The sequence below is a fragment of the Squalius cephalus genome (genome assembly GCF_949319135.1).
Source record: "Squalius cephalus genome assembly, chromosome: 1".
In the NCBI taxonomy this organism is placed as follows: Eukaryota; Metazoa; Chordata; class Actinopteri; order Cypriniformes; family Leuciscidae; genus Squalius; species Squalius cephalus.
In genome coordinates, this window is record NC_137122.1 from 62,461,536 (window position 1) to 62,475,836 (window position 14,301).

At 37.4% G+C, this 14,301-nt stretch overlaps 2 protein-coding genes across 2 annotated transcripts in view; both read left to right on the top strand.

Moving 5' to 3' along the window:
* Positions 1-14,301, top strand: part of LOC307170272 (NACHT, LRR and PYD domains-containing protein 3-like) — a 412,645-nt gene that overhangs the window by 326,478 nt on the left and 71,866 nt on the right. The gene's annotated exons all lie outside the window — the stretch shown is intronic.
* The window catches only part of LOC307170726 (protein NLRC3-like), a 148,618-nt gene continuing 147,394 nt past the window's right edge, over positions 13,078-14,301 (top strand). The window contains exon 1 of the mRNA XM_079891948.1: positions 13,078-13,231. Within this exon, the coding sequence (XP_079748074.1) occupies positions 13,153-13,231 (79 nt within the window). The 5' untranslated portion in view covers positions 13,078-13,152. The remainder of the gene's footprint in view (positions 13,232-14,301) is intronic.

The window sequence follows — 14,301 nt, forward strand, 5'->3', positions numbered from 1 at the left end:
GTTGCTGCTTTGTACAGAACATTATCTGTTCTCTGTGTTTGATGAGTGGAATCATAACATGTTTTGAAATATGTCACTGGCTCTGTTCCTTCATATACTCTTGATTTTTACGATTGTTTATATTTGTTATTTAAGATTAAGAGGAAACATATATGCACCCTAAATGCATTTAATGATGTGTTTACTGCTGAAAATTCCAGAAAGCCACGTAATTATTATTATTATTATTATTATTATTATTATTATTATTATTATTATTTTATCATTCATTACCCTAAAGGACCTATTAGCCCACAATCAAGATGTGTTTTTAAATCTATAATGTGTGTATGGGAGGATAGACCAAGATACTTTTGGGCCTTGGGTTAGAAGCATCTGAAGCTGGTACTTCCTTTCTCTGCAGGAAGAACACAAGGATATGAGGCGCCACGTAGGATTTAAATCAAACTTCGCTTATCAATACATACATAACACACGTGCATATACACCTATAAATTACTCGCATATACATGTATACTATTGGATGTTCAAAATACATATATGAAATACACGTGCACACTAATATGAAATCCATACCAATACATATTATGTTAGTCATGAATGCATATACACTTGTGAATAACTTGCATATACATATAAACTTGACGCACGCATACACCTATAAATACTCGCATATACATATAAACTTCCATGCATATAAACCTATAAACACTCGCACATACATATAAACTTCCATGCATATACACCTATAAACACTCGCATATACATATAAACTTCCATGCATATACACCTATAAACACTCGCATATACATATAAACTTCCATGCATATACACCTATAAACACTCGCATATACATATAAACTTCCATGCATATACACCTATAAACACTCGCACATACATATAAACTCGATGCGCGCATACACATCCATAAATCACTCGCGCATACATAACGTGGATGTGTGCTTTGTGTATATATGTATATGCGAGTAATTTCATATGTGTATGTGCGTGAACTTTTCAGTGCAAACGGAAGGCATTTCAGTGTAACCGGAAGGCATTTCAGTGTAACCGGAAGGCATTTCAGTGTAAAAGTCATTTGTGTCATTTTGATAGTTTGTTTTCCAATTTGAAATGAAATAAGCATAAACGAGAAAACGGCCCCTTTATTCGTTTTTTCGTAAAAAAAAAAAAAAAATGAGATTTCGGCTTGATTTTTCGTTTTTTAGTTCACAGGCAAAAAACGAATAAATTACTTCAAAATTCGTTTTCCACATGTGGGCGGCCTGACACGCCCCCTTCCGCCGATTGGTCAAGCAAGTCTGAGCATGTGACGTCATCAGTTGTCGCTCGGGTCTGTTCAACAAAATAAAAGTCCTCTACTATGGCTACAGATTCTTAAACTGTACAGGGCAGGTCCTATTGGGCTTTCTTCTGTGCAACTTTACGCGTTTCACAGAAATCTTTACATCAGAGATATTAATTATTAGTCTGCCATCAGCCTGTTTTATTTAGCTGTGCGGAGTTAAATCTGTGTGGTGAAGCTGCGCTTGACAGCGCCGAGCGGGAGAGGCTCACTGACCAGTGTTCAGTCAGCAGTCAGAACTTTTCTTTTAGATGCTCCGTTTTGACACGGGATGGTGATTGCAAATACTGTAATGCCAATCGGCTGAGGATGGGTACCGATGATGGTGAAATACAGTTTTACTGAAACTGTAATCATATCCGCGACCCACGAGAATGAGACAGATGATTGACAGGACGATAGCGAAGGCAATTAAAGGTGCTAGATATAACTTCTGTTAACAAAAAAATCAATAAAAAGTGTTTAATCTAAGTGACTTTGTCTTTGTTTTATTGTTTTTAATCAAATAATTGTGAACCACAAACTGAGCCTAATTCATTTTAAAGGGCAATTTCCAAATATATTTATTTGTTATAATATGGGTATTTTACAAGCGGCAACCTCCCCGTCTCTCTCTTGAAACCAACACGGAAGTGAGTTAAACTGCAATTCATTGACTGGCCGCTTGGCCTGGCTGCAGAAGTGAGTCAAATCTGTATCTCCCTCATGTTAAAATTACCAACTTTACAGCAGAAAAAAACATGTTTACAGCCTGGATCTCTATGTGGCTTTGGTCTATACAGCTAATTTTGCCCTTCATAACAACTGTGAGGGGGGTGAATTATTTTATAACTCGTCCGTTTAGTTGATTAATATTTAAATTTAAGGGTGTGGCCAGTGGCCACTTGAGTGACAGATGGATTGCCGCTGTCAGTGCTAGCCGTTTGTCTGCTGTTACTAGCCGTCACTTCACCTCAGCAAATGTTAGCTGCTGAACTTGCCATCTCTGCAGTGTTTGTGCTTTTTTTCGGGATTATTTCATACAATTTAATACTTGGGTACAAAGCCCACGTCTTTGGATTCCGTCGTTATCGTTCGAGAGAACAACCAGCGCTGTATTTCAGTTGTTTTCCTCCGTGAACATGCACTAATGGATGTCTGACAATTTCGTTGCTTTTTGGGGTTTTCAAATTTAAAACGTCAATAAAGGCTCGTTCGTTCTGCTCTCACGGAACAGATGGATTATAATATGTTTATGTACCGTCAGATGAAATCATGCAGGCGTCGGCGCTTTCTCCGTCCATGCAATAAATGCACATGAATGAGCGCGGATTTTCTAGCGCATTTACTTGCACTTCAAAGGCAATATATCTATGGTTTAACGGTTTAACCCATTTGAGAGGCGGCCAAAATCAGAATTTAAAATGGACTGAATAAGCTCTCTACGAACTTGAGCGATGCCGCGCTGACGGACCATGAAAGAGTGACGGACATGTATGCACATAAATCACTGTCACACACACAAACACTCTCGAAGTAATACACAGTCTCACTTGTAGCCATGTCTTTTAACTATTATAATATTTCGAAGGGCAAAAATAGGAACGTTTAACTGGCTTTAAATCATCAGCTAACTCGATCACGTCGAGCTAGGTGATTTCAGATAGCCATAGCCAAGCTCCTCAGCTCCACTCACGCCCCGCCTGTTTGCCTATTTTCTGTTATCCGGGAGTGACGCAAGGCCAAGATGGCGACGGACGGCTCCGCCCACTTTAGGCTTCAAAAATGCTCTTCAGAAACCTACGGGTGACGTCACGGACACTACGTCCATATTTTTTTACAGTCTATGGTATTTTATAATACTGCATAAATAAAAACAAACACACGTAATATGTATGCCTATAGGCTAAACACCACAGTTTTTTGGTTTTGTTTGTGTGAACTTTTATCCCCAACCATATTTCTTCATGGGCTCCACTCCAGGGGTCACATCAGCACCCCTATACTTCCCATGGTACTAACTGTAATTAACAGTATGCTGAACCAGTTTATATGTAAAATCTTTGGTATATGTAATCTATATGTAATATCTAAAAACACTTTACATTGTGATGGAAATAAACTTTTCTTAAAGCATGTTGTATATCACCACAGAATTATTGGCACCCTTCTATCTGTGTTGTATACTGTAATAGACAATTGTCCTGCAAAATGATGAGGTTTTTTTGTAAGAAAAACATTGCGAGCAAATGTCGAATTCTTGTTTGAAATATTCAACAACGTAAGAGGCTTTAGGCTTTTTTTTTTTACGAAAAAAACGAATAAAGGGGCCGTTTTCTCGTTTATGCTTATTTCATTTCAAATTGGAAACCAAACTATTCCTTTTACACTGAAAAGTTCACGCACATCCACATATGAATCACTCGCATATACATATACACAAAGCATACATCCACGTTTTATTTTATATGTATGCGCGAGTGTTTTATGGATGTGTATGCGCGCATCGAGTTTATATGTATATGCGAGTGTTTATAGGTGTATATGCATGGAAGTTTATATGTGTTTATAGGTGTATATGCATGGAAGTTTATATGTATGTGCGAGTGTTTATAGGTGTATATGCATGGAAGTTTATATGTATATGCGAGTGTTTATAGGTGTATATGCATGGAAGTTTATATGTGTTTATAGGTGTATATGCATGGAAGTTTATATGTATGTGCGAGTGTTTATAGGTGTATATGCATGGAAGTTTATATGTATATGCGAGTGTTTATAGGTGTATATGCATGGAAGTTTATATGTGTTTATAGGTGTATATGCATGGAAGTTTATATGTGTTTATAGGTGTATATGCATGGAAGTTTATATGTATGTGCGAGTGTTTATAGGTGTATATGCATGGAAGTTTATATGTATATGCGAGTGTTTATAGGTGTATATGCATGGAAGTTTATATGTGTTTATAGGTGTATATGCATGGAAGTTTATATGTATGTGCGAGTGTTTATAGGTGTATATGCATGGAAGTTTATATGTATGTGCGAGTGTTTATAGGTGTATATGCATGGAAGTTTATATGTATATGCGAGTGTTTATAGGTGTATATGCATGGAAGTTTATATGTATATGCGAGTGTTTATAGGTGTATATGCATGGAAGTTTATATGTATGTGTGAGTGTTTATAGGTGTATATGCATGGAAGTTTATATGTATGTGCGAGTGTTTATATGTGTATATGCATGGAAGTTTATATGTATATGCGAGTATTTATAGGTGTATATGCATGGAAGTTTATATGTATATGCGAGTGTTTATAGGTGTATATGCATGGAAGTTTATATGTATATGCGAGTATTTATAGGTGTATATGCATGGAAGTTTATATGTATATGCGAGTATTTATAGGTGTATATGCATGGAAGTTTATATGTATATGCGAGTATTTATAGGTGTATATGCATGGAAGTTTATATGTATATGCGAGTGTTTATAGGTTTATATGCATGGAAGTTTATATGTATATGCGAGTATTTATAGGTGTATGCGTGCGTCAAGTTTATATGTATATGCAAGTTATTCACAAGTGTATATGCATTCATTATTAACAAAATATGTATTGGTATGGATTTCATATTAGTGTGCACGTGTATTTCATATATGTATTTTGAACATCCAATAGTATACATGTATATGCGAGTAATTTATAGGTGTATATGCACGTGTGTTATGTATGTATTGATAAGCGAAGTTTGATTTAAATCCTACGTGGCGCCTCATACATCGCTGCCAAAGGTACATTGTGTAATATTTAGGAGCATCTGTTGACAGAAATGCAATATCATATACATAACTATGTTTTCAGTGGTGTATGAAGACCTCACATAATGAACCGCTATGTATTTATTACCTTGAATGAGCCGTTTCTACACCATGGGTCTCCTTACATTGAAATGCGCAGACATGTTTCTACAGTGGCCCTAAACGGACAAACGTGTTTCATCATTATGTTGTTCTTCGTGCAAAGAAGCTAGCTAAAGTCAGCGAATAAAACACTGACACAATGAGGAACAAGTAACAAAATTATTTGCAATAACATATCGTTTTACTGAATAATTAAGTAAACATAATTTCTTTATTCATCTTTGTAAAGAAACCTCATTGCTGAACTGGCTACTCTCTGCTGTCTCAGACGACGACATCTCCTGTCAGCCACCGTAACTTTTGTTGGGTGCAATACACAACCTCACCACTAGATGCCACTAAAATCTACACACTGCACCTTAAATGTAACTACTGTGCACTCTCCGTGACGTCGCCGCCGATCTGCCGACTGAAGCCTCTATCAATCCCATTAAAAAATCTTCACGGACTGACGGCGACGGAAGGGTGGACGGCTCCTTCTCCTTCTCCAGGATAGGCTTGGGCTGGATCCCAAATGGCTCACTCCGTTTTTGTGGACCTCCTTCGAGTTCACACTTGGTGACGTCAGGAAGTGCAGACCTCGAGTCCACGAGCGCAAATTGTGATTCTCAAGAGCATTTATTATACACAAATCTTTGAAACAGTAACAATAAACGTGCATAACTTGCCACCAGCAACGAGCGCAGTTACTATGAGAATCAAAATCAATCAATACCCGAAATAGCATAACCTACAAACTGAAATAAATACTATAAAAAAACTAAAACTAAGATGAATTATTACTTATTGTTTTATGATACGGTCCACTAATTGATCTAATATTGAAAGCATCTGGTCCATCTGCCGTTCTGCTCTTGACTGCGGTTCCTCCTTTGCTCTGCTTCCATCTGACGGCAGTCTTGCTTGGCTACTATTTCTTTGATAACTTCAAGGGAGGTTTCCTCACTACGCCTCTTTCTATTTGAGGGCTTTTTCTCCATCCCTGCACTTGGCCTTGTGGACGGTGTAGGAATCCCCTCTGGTGTTGTAGATCCACAGGTATGATCAGCCTCTGAAGGTCCTGCTTTCACAGTGTCCTCCATTTCTGCTGGTCCTGGCTCAGGAAAGGTGGAGAAAGGCTCCAGTAAATCAGCATCAACAGCACCAGAGGGACCAGCCTTGAATTCTGTCGGGGTGCTGATCTGGGAACTGTGACCAGATGAAAAGGTGCTCACTGGCAGCACATTATATAATGGGAAATGGTATTGCCTTAATTACCCACTACTATAATTGTATTCAGTTTCAGGCAGTAGTGCAACATATATGTTTAAATGTGTTCATTATCAATTGTGCTATGGTCAAAGCCATGTCTGGGTGATTTATGATGATAATCTCTGTAATTATATTTTAACAAAACTTACACCTAAAAATCTTCTTCTCTGCCATGCCACCGAAAGTCAAACAGCCACAAAACTCCTCCCCTCATTTATCTGATTGGGCGTTACAATGATTTCTGGGTAGGTAACTGTGGAGGGTGTGTAAGTGCGAGCTTGGCCGAAGTCCACATCGGGGGCACAAAGGCGGCGCTCGCGAGCGCAAGGCAGACGTGTCAGATCAGATTCAGTCCAGCGCAGTTGCTGATTTTTGTTTTATGAACTCTGATATCATGTTTTATGTGTATACGTTATGTGTGAATATTCCCAAACTATCTGACAGTGCGATCTCTATGGGTTATGCATTGTAATTTTTATTTAAAAAGAAAACACATTTTGTACATCTGTATTAAAGAAAAAATGATTGACAAACATGTATTTGGAATGGAATTAAATAAGTACTTTGGGTGTCTTGTTCATTATATTTATTTTCATATAAGAGCAACAGAACTTAAATTCCATCCAGTTTTTAAGCAACACTGTGCACGAGCGTGAATCCCGCGATATCCATCTTTGATCTCGCAGGTGTCTGATCCACGGCGAGAAGAGAGAACTGTCCGGCTTGCCTGCGCTTTTTTCACTCTCACTGCAGCCGCCTACTCTCGCACACATTTCAGGCGAGGCAAGGCGCATCTCAAACAAGCCTATTCACAGAGAGAAGCAAACATTGCGTGTGCTCATCAGCCTCGCGCACAGGTAGACTGACTGGCATTATTACCAAAATTAAACAAAAAATTAAAAATACATTTAAATAAAGAAATAACTGCAGTATAATAACTGATTACAATGTTTATAATCTATGATTTATCACATTAATACTCTTAAAACACTACAATAGTGTATAATAGCCTACATTACAAATAATGCTATTACAATTTTAGGCTACATCCATACATGAAGGTTTACAATTTTTACATAAACCATTTCAAATGCACGTTTACTAACAGAATTAGAGACTCTTTGACTATTTTTATTTATTTTTTAAGCCCCCCCCCACCCCCACCCCCACCCTCACCCTCACCCTCACCCTCACCCTCACCCTCTTTTCTTTTTACTTATGGCCAGTAGTCTGTTGGAGGAGCGTCACAATAAAGTGTTAGCAGATATTTATATTTAGCAGACTCTCTACTAATACTCTAATGACTGATAGTTGACATAAAGTTGCAAAGTTACTTAGTCAGAATGTTTAAAAGAGACCATCAAAATAAATTGTTACCAAAATTGTAGCATTTTTGTTTGTGTTTATACTGTCCATTAACAAATTAATCCCCAAATGTTGTTTCAAAGTCTTCTATTCTTATATAATAAAATTGTGCAAGTGAGAATGCAAAAAATTTATATTTTTTATATGGTCTCGCATTTACCTCAATACAAGTGGCCCTGGCGCCTGCTGTAATTTATCCAAACCCGGAAGTGAGAAAAGAATCCACTCGAGGAGAGGCTGGTGGACATTTACCTGTCTCACAGTGAAATCGAAATCAGCCGATGACTGTAAAGACGCCATTTAGGAAGATAGAAAATCAACAATCACTTCACATGTGACAGTAAGTTCGTTAAACTTTTCATAGCTGTAATATCAATAGAGTATTTGCGTCTAAACAGACCTTATGCCGAACTCAAACACACAATAACACAATAAAAGTGTAAAGTTACTTTCGTGATACTTCACGTCTATTGTAACACTCATTAAATAGCCGAAAATGGTTAAACTTACACTTTTTTTCTGTTAACAGGAGAATTTTAGTTTAATGTTTAAATCTTTGGTTGACTTTTTGAAACTATGTAATTATTTAAGTAATCTATATTATAATGTGTGTGCAGTGACGCAGTAAGACTGGGCGTGTAGTCACAGGATATCACATAAATGTGTAAAAATTTAACATCATATTTGCTTAATGCGAGACGAAAAACGGATTGGGAAAAACACCTGCTGTTCAGCAGTGTCATTAAAGTGAAGGTGAATCCACATGCAAGAGGTTTCCACACCAGAGGTTTGTGGACGTGACTTTACAGGCCACGCAGGGAATAAATGACTTAGAGATGGGCAATATGCCCAAATGCTTGTATCACCCTAACTGTATATAGGTTTACCATATATGGGCCTACTCTTTATTCCGGACATGGCCGTAAAACATCAGCTGGTCGTGATTTCTAAAATGTCTGGCCACACATGAACAGAATCCGCTGATAACAGACACTGTGACACGGAAGCGCGTCAAATTATCCACTATTAACCACATTTTATGCCATGCATTGTAGATCCGTACACAGAAGCTAACTGCATTTTGAATGTATCTTCCAAAAACAATATTGACAGCAACAGAAACAAACTTTTCCATAAAGAATTTCTGCTATAAATTGATTTCCTGGGGCATTTTTTAAAACCTTATTAAATAGTAATCTATATGCATCATCATGTAGCCTATAAGTTCTTAATTTTTACTGATCAATTCAGTTAACAGCTACTATAGGGCTGTTACCAGTAAAATAAAATCAGTTTCAACACTTCATTCATAAATGAAAAACTCTGTCCTTTCCTCACAATGAACTTAAAGCTTTTGCTACTTCTCTTTCAAATTAAAAAGCTACTACAGTAGCCAGTTTCTTCAATGAGCTTATACCCCTTGCAATAACTTACTTTGCTATAAATGTTGTTCTTTCAATTATTTCAATTATAATTTTTTTTATTCATTTATTTCTTTTCCCTTTCATGGTTGTAAATATGATTTGAGACTTCATTTATGTTATTTATTGTAATTTGCAACTACGTCTGCCTTTTGAGAATTGTAAATTGTTAATAGCCTATTGTTTGTTCAATGCCTATTTTGTGTGTAAATTGGTTTATTTCTCAAAAAAATTCTTCCGCCACCTCGCAAACAACAAAATTAATAAATACCAAAATTAAAAATTTTATAAAAAATCCTATGTATGTGATAGTTTTATTATAATATGATATACTATCACAAGGTAAGAGTGTTGAAAAATACTTTTTCTTTATTTTTTGCTGTTTCTTCAGAAGAAAAAAAAAGTTCCAAACTTCACAGAACTGCTGCGTGAAAACACTTTTTTTTTCTTTTCTTACTGAACGAATCAGTAGCCTATTTGAACGAATCGTCAGTTAATGATTGAACTCACTCGTTAAGATGGTGCATGGCTTGGCACCACCTATACTGGCTGTTTTAGTTTCATATTTAAACGTATCATTTCATCGAATCTATCATTTCATATTTCAATATTCAAAATGTTACATTAAAAAATTAATCTCCTAACATTATTTATGCAATTGTAATTGCAGTGTAAATGCATCCATGGCTCCTCTGCATTAATAGTCTGTGTAAATAATATCTAATGCCATTGAGAGTCAGCGTCTGCACGTCCCACATCTGCAGCGCGAAGATGGATTTTCCCACATCAACAGTCATGTTGGTTTTTAGAGCAACATGTCGGCCACACTTTCAAACACAGCAGCCTCGTTTAAACACTGCAGTGTTTGAAAGTGTGGCCGACATGTTGCTCTAAACAACAATATTACATTAAAGGTGCATTAAGCAACTTTTCATGTTAAAAATACCCGTTTTTCTAACCCATACATGCTTAAACAATTGCCTGATGGGCTGAATGAGCCCTTCTATGATCTCTGCGATTGCCTCTATAATCCTGTACTGTAAAATAAATAAGAGGGATTCGGGACGGAATCGACTGGGCGTGACGTCATGCACCTTCATGCTCACCTGGCTATGTCTGGCAGGTTTGTGTATTCGCCGCCATTATCCGCATCAGCGAAGACAACTCAAGCGACTTTGGCAAAAGTAGAAGATGGATTCAAAGAGACCGGCTTCTAGTTCATCCCAAACCCCAACGCAAACTCCACGTAACCGCGTGCACAACTCTGGTTGCAGTTTCGCGTGTCGCCAGAAGGGGGCATAGTTCTGCAAAAACTCAGAGACTTGCTTAATGCACCTTGCCTTGTGTCAAAAAAATAAATTCATACTCCACATTCCATACCAAATGGGGGCAGTGTACAAAGTGTGTCTACTCTAGAGTATGAATATGACATTTTCAAGCTACTCCCCTTCACCTTTACCAGTGAATATGTTCATATTCGTTTTTGTTCATATTACATTTTTATTGTTAGTTTGAATTACATTAATTTGACAGACAGCATTCGCTGATGTTGACCAAGCTAGCGCCAACGTAACCAGAGCTGCCAACTCTCACGCATTCACCGTGAGACACACGCAATTGACACTTTTCACACGCCACACATCAATTTTCTCACGCACAGAAAAATCGCGAAGCAAAGAGGACACGGAGACCGACAGACTAGACAGAGCAGGTTAGTTATGATATAAACAAGTAATAAAAACTCGGTGAGTGTTTTAGCGCAATTTTCTCACCTCATGGGATCACAACACTAAGAGATAGTAAATATTTTCCTGGATTTTTTTTTGTGCGTTCCCGAGATTAGACCTTCCTTAACATAATGCCGAAGTCTCTAGGTGGTCTGGTTGAGGAGTAGATAGAAGTGCAAGATTGGTGCGCACAGACCAGAAATCATGAGTTAACAAGCACAATTTTGTCCGGTGGAAAATTGCGCTAAAAAATCTCAGCTCTCAGATTCTGTCAATTTTATTACGCAATTCAAACAATAAATAGCCTACCGTTTTGGCGCTTGTAAATGTTACACGACAGATCCCTAGCGCACGTGAACCGATCATCTCTACTAGCTAATAGTAAAAAACACGAACACTGTTGAAAGATACAGTAGGCTACGACTTACCAAAATGTATTCCTCATACATAATATCGACCAATCAGTGTTTTTTTATCAGCGTGAAGAGGTCAATAACATAGCTGGAGAACAATTATGTCAGATTTACCTCAGGACAGCCATTTAATAAACATAATATAGGTCACGTAGTTGGCAAGAAAAAAAGAGCTATAGAGATTGTGCTATCATGTGTACTATATTACAATACTATATTTATGTACGTTATATATACGTTTATCGAACAGCCTTCGATACATTTCTATGTTATAACTTCCCGAAAAAACTACACAAACATATAAAACAAACTTCTAACGAAATACTAACAGCATCTAACTTAGCAATCCAAAAGAAATATTGCAAGTTCGGAACCTCATTTCTTTCATGTCCATTCTCCAGCGATGGAAAGCAGTGCTAATGTTTACTCTGGTTCTGTTCCTTTTTTTTTTATCACAAGCCGTGCGAGTTATTCGTGTATTGCATGTTTGACTGGTGGTTATGTTGCCCGCATACCGCCTCCCATGGCCGAAACTGGTATTACGACACCTGTCGGGCCGTGGCTAGTAATTTAGCATGCTAATTCAGGTTGATATCTCTGCAGCACTATAACTTGTCATTTTTTTAATGACATCATCGCCCTTATTTCTTCTCATTCTTTTGATGCGTGTAGCTCATTTTTTGGATATTTTTACCTCAATTCTGATGGCACCTTTAACTGGAGAAAGACTGTTGACGTTAAAGGGATAGTTCACTTTGAAATTAAATTTTGGTATGTTTTAGCTTACCTCAAGGGCATCCAAGATGTAGGTGTCTTTTTTTCCGCAGTAGTTTCAATTTTGATATTTTTAGGTCAAACCGTTCTTGTCTGTCAGTCATTTCATGCAGGTCTATGGATACTGTCTCAAAGAGCATGCACAAAGTCCAAATTAAAACAATTCCCCATCGTCCAAATTAAACAATTCCCCATCGTAAGTACACATTGATGGCCTAAGACACGAAACGAGCGGTTTGTGTGAGAAAACGAACAGTATTTATATCGTTTTTAGCTCTTATAACACAGCCGCGTCCAAATGATCTGAGGGCTCGGGCGGGTATAGATATATACACTAGATGTCGCCTTGGCTACGGTTTCGTTCCAATGAACTGCAGTAGCCAAGGCGACGTCTAGTGTATATATCTATACCCGCCCGAGCCCTCAGATCATTTGAACGCGGCTGTGTTATAAGAGCTAAAAACGATATAAATACTGTTCGTTTTCTCACACAAACCGCTCGTTTCGTGTCTTAGGCCATCAATGTGTACTTACGATGGGGAATTGTTTAATTTGGACGATGGGGAATTGTTTTAATTTGGACTTTGTGCAAGCTCTTTGAGACAGTATCCATAGACCTGCATGAAATGACTGACAGACAAGAACGGTTTGACCTAAAAATATCAAAATTGAAACTACTGCGGAAAAAAAGACACCTACATCTTGGATGCCCTTGAGGTAAGCTAAAACATACCAAAATTTAATTTCAAAGTGAACTATCCCTTTAAGTTATAGTGAATTAAATGCCATTTAAATAAAATGTGTCAAAATTCAGTTGTGTTTTGTGCATGTTTTCTGTGTCCACATACAGGCCTGGAACCAAGTCTATCATCAAGGAGGAAGAGAAGGAGCAAACTTTCTGTAAAATGAGGAGGAGAACCGGACCTGTAAAATGAGTGTGTGTGAGGAGAGAGAGGAGGAGAACCGGACCTGTAAAATGAGTGTGTGTGAGGAGAGAGAGGAGGAGAACCGGACCTGTAAAATGAGTGTGTGTGAGGAGAGAGAGGAGGCGTCTGTTCACACTCAAAGAGCAGCATCTCCAGTATTCAGTTGTGTGTCCATGAAGAGTAACAACTCCATGCTTGAGCCCCTTGAATTCAGTGATGGACCTGCTGTGACCTCTGACCCTGTGTGAGTATCATGAAGTTCAGGGCTGTCTGGGCAGTCAAGATATTATATTGGTTCATCGCCTCTAAAAACTGTCAATAACATATGGAGGACCAAACCTGCAGAAATTAAAAATGAATAAATAAATTAATAGATAAATGAATAAATAGATAAATAAATGTGATAATAAGTATGGAATGCCAAACCTGACTTAATAATATATAAATAAATACATAATTAAATATGCGAAGAAATGTAAAAACAAAAATAAATGACTATTTATACTTTTATTTCCTTATTTATGGATAATAATATATTTTTTCCACATTTATTTATTTTTTCATTTATTTATTTAAGCATTTATTTATTTTTACATTTATTTATGTATTTATTTATACATTTATTGCTCTGTATATTACTGAGGGGGGCGTGTTTTACCTCAGACATAGCAATCAAGCTCAGAGTGGCAGTGCTGAAGCTTTGAGGCCACAGTGACATCTTGTGGTGTGACCAAACAATACGCAAGAGGTTTGTGGACGTGACTTTACAGGTCAAGTAGGGAATAAATTACTTAGAGATGGGCAATATGCCCAAAATCTTGTATCACCCTAACTGTATATAGGTTTACCATACATAGGCATTTATTCCGGACATGGCCGTAAAACATCAGATGGTCGTGATTTCTAAAATGTCTGGCCACACATGAACAGAATCCGCTGATAACAGACACTGTGACACGGAAGCGCGTCAAATTATCCACTATTAACTACATTTTATGCCATGCATTGCAGATCCGTACACAGAAGCTAACTGCATTTTTAATATCTTCCAAAAACAATGTTGACAGCAACAGAAACAAACTTTTCCATAAAGAGGTGCTATTCCCGCTATAAATTGATTTCCTGGGGCATTTGTTAAAACCTTATTATATAGT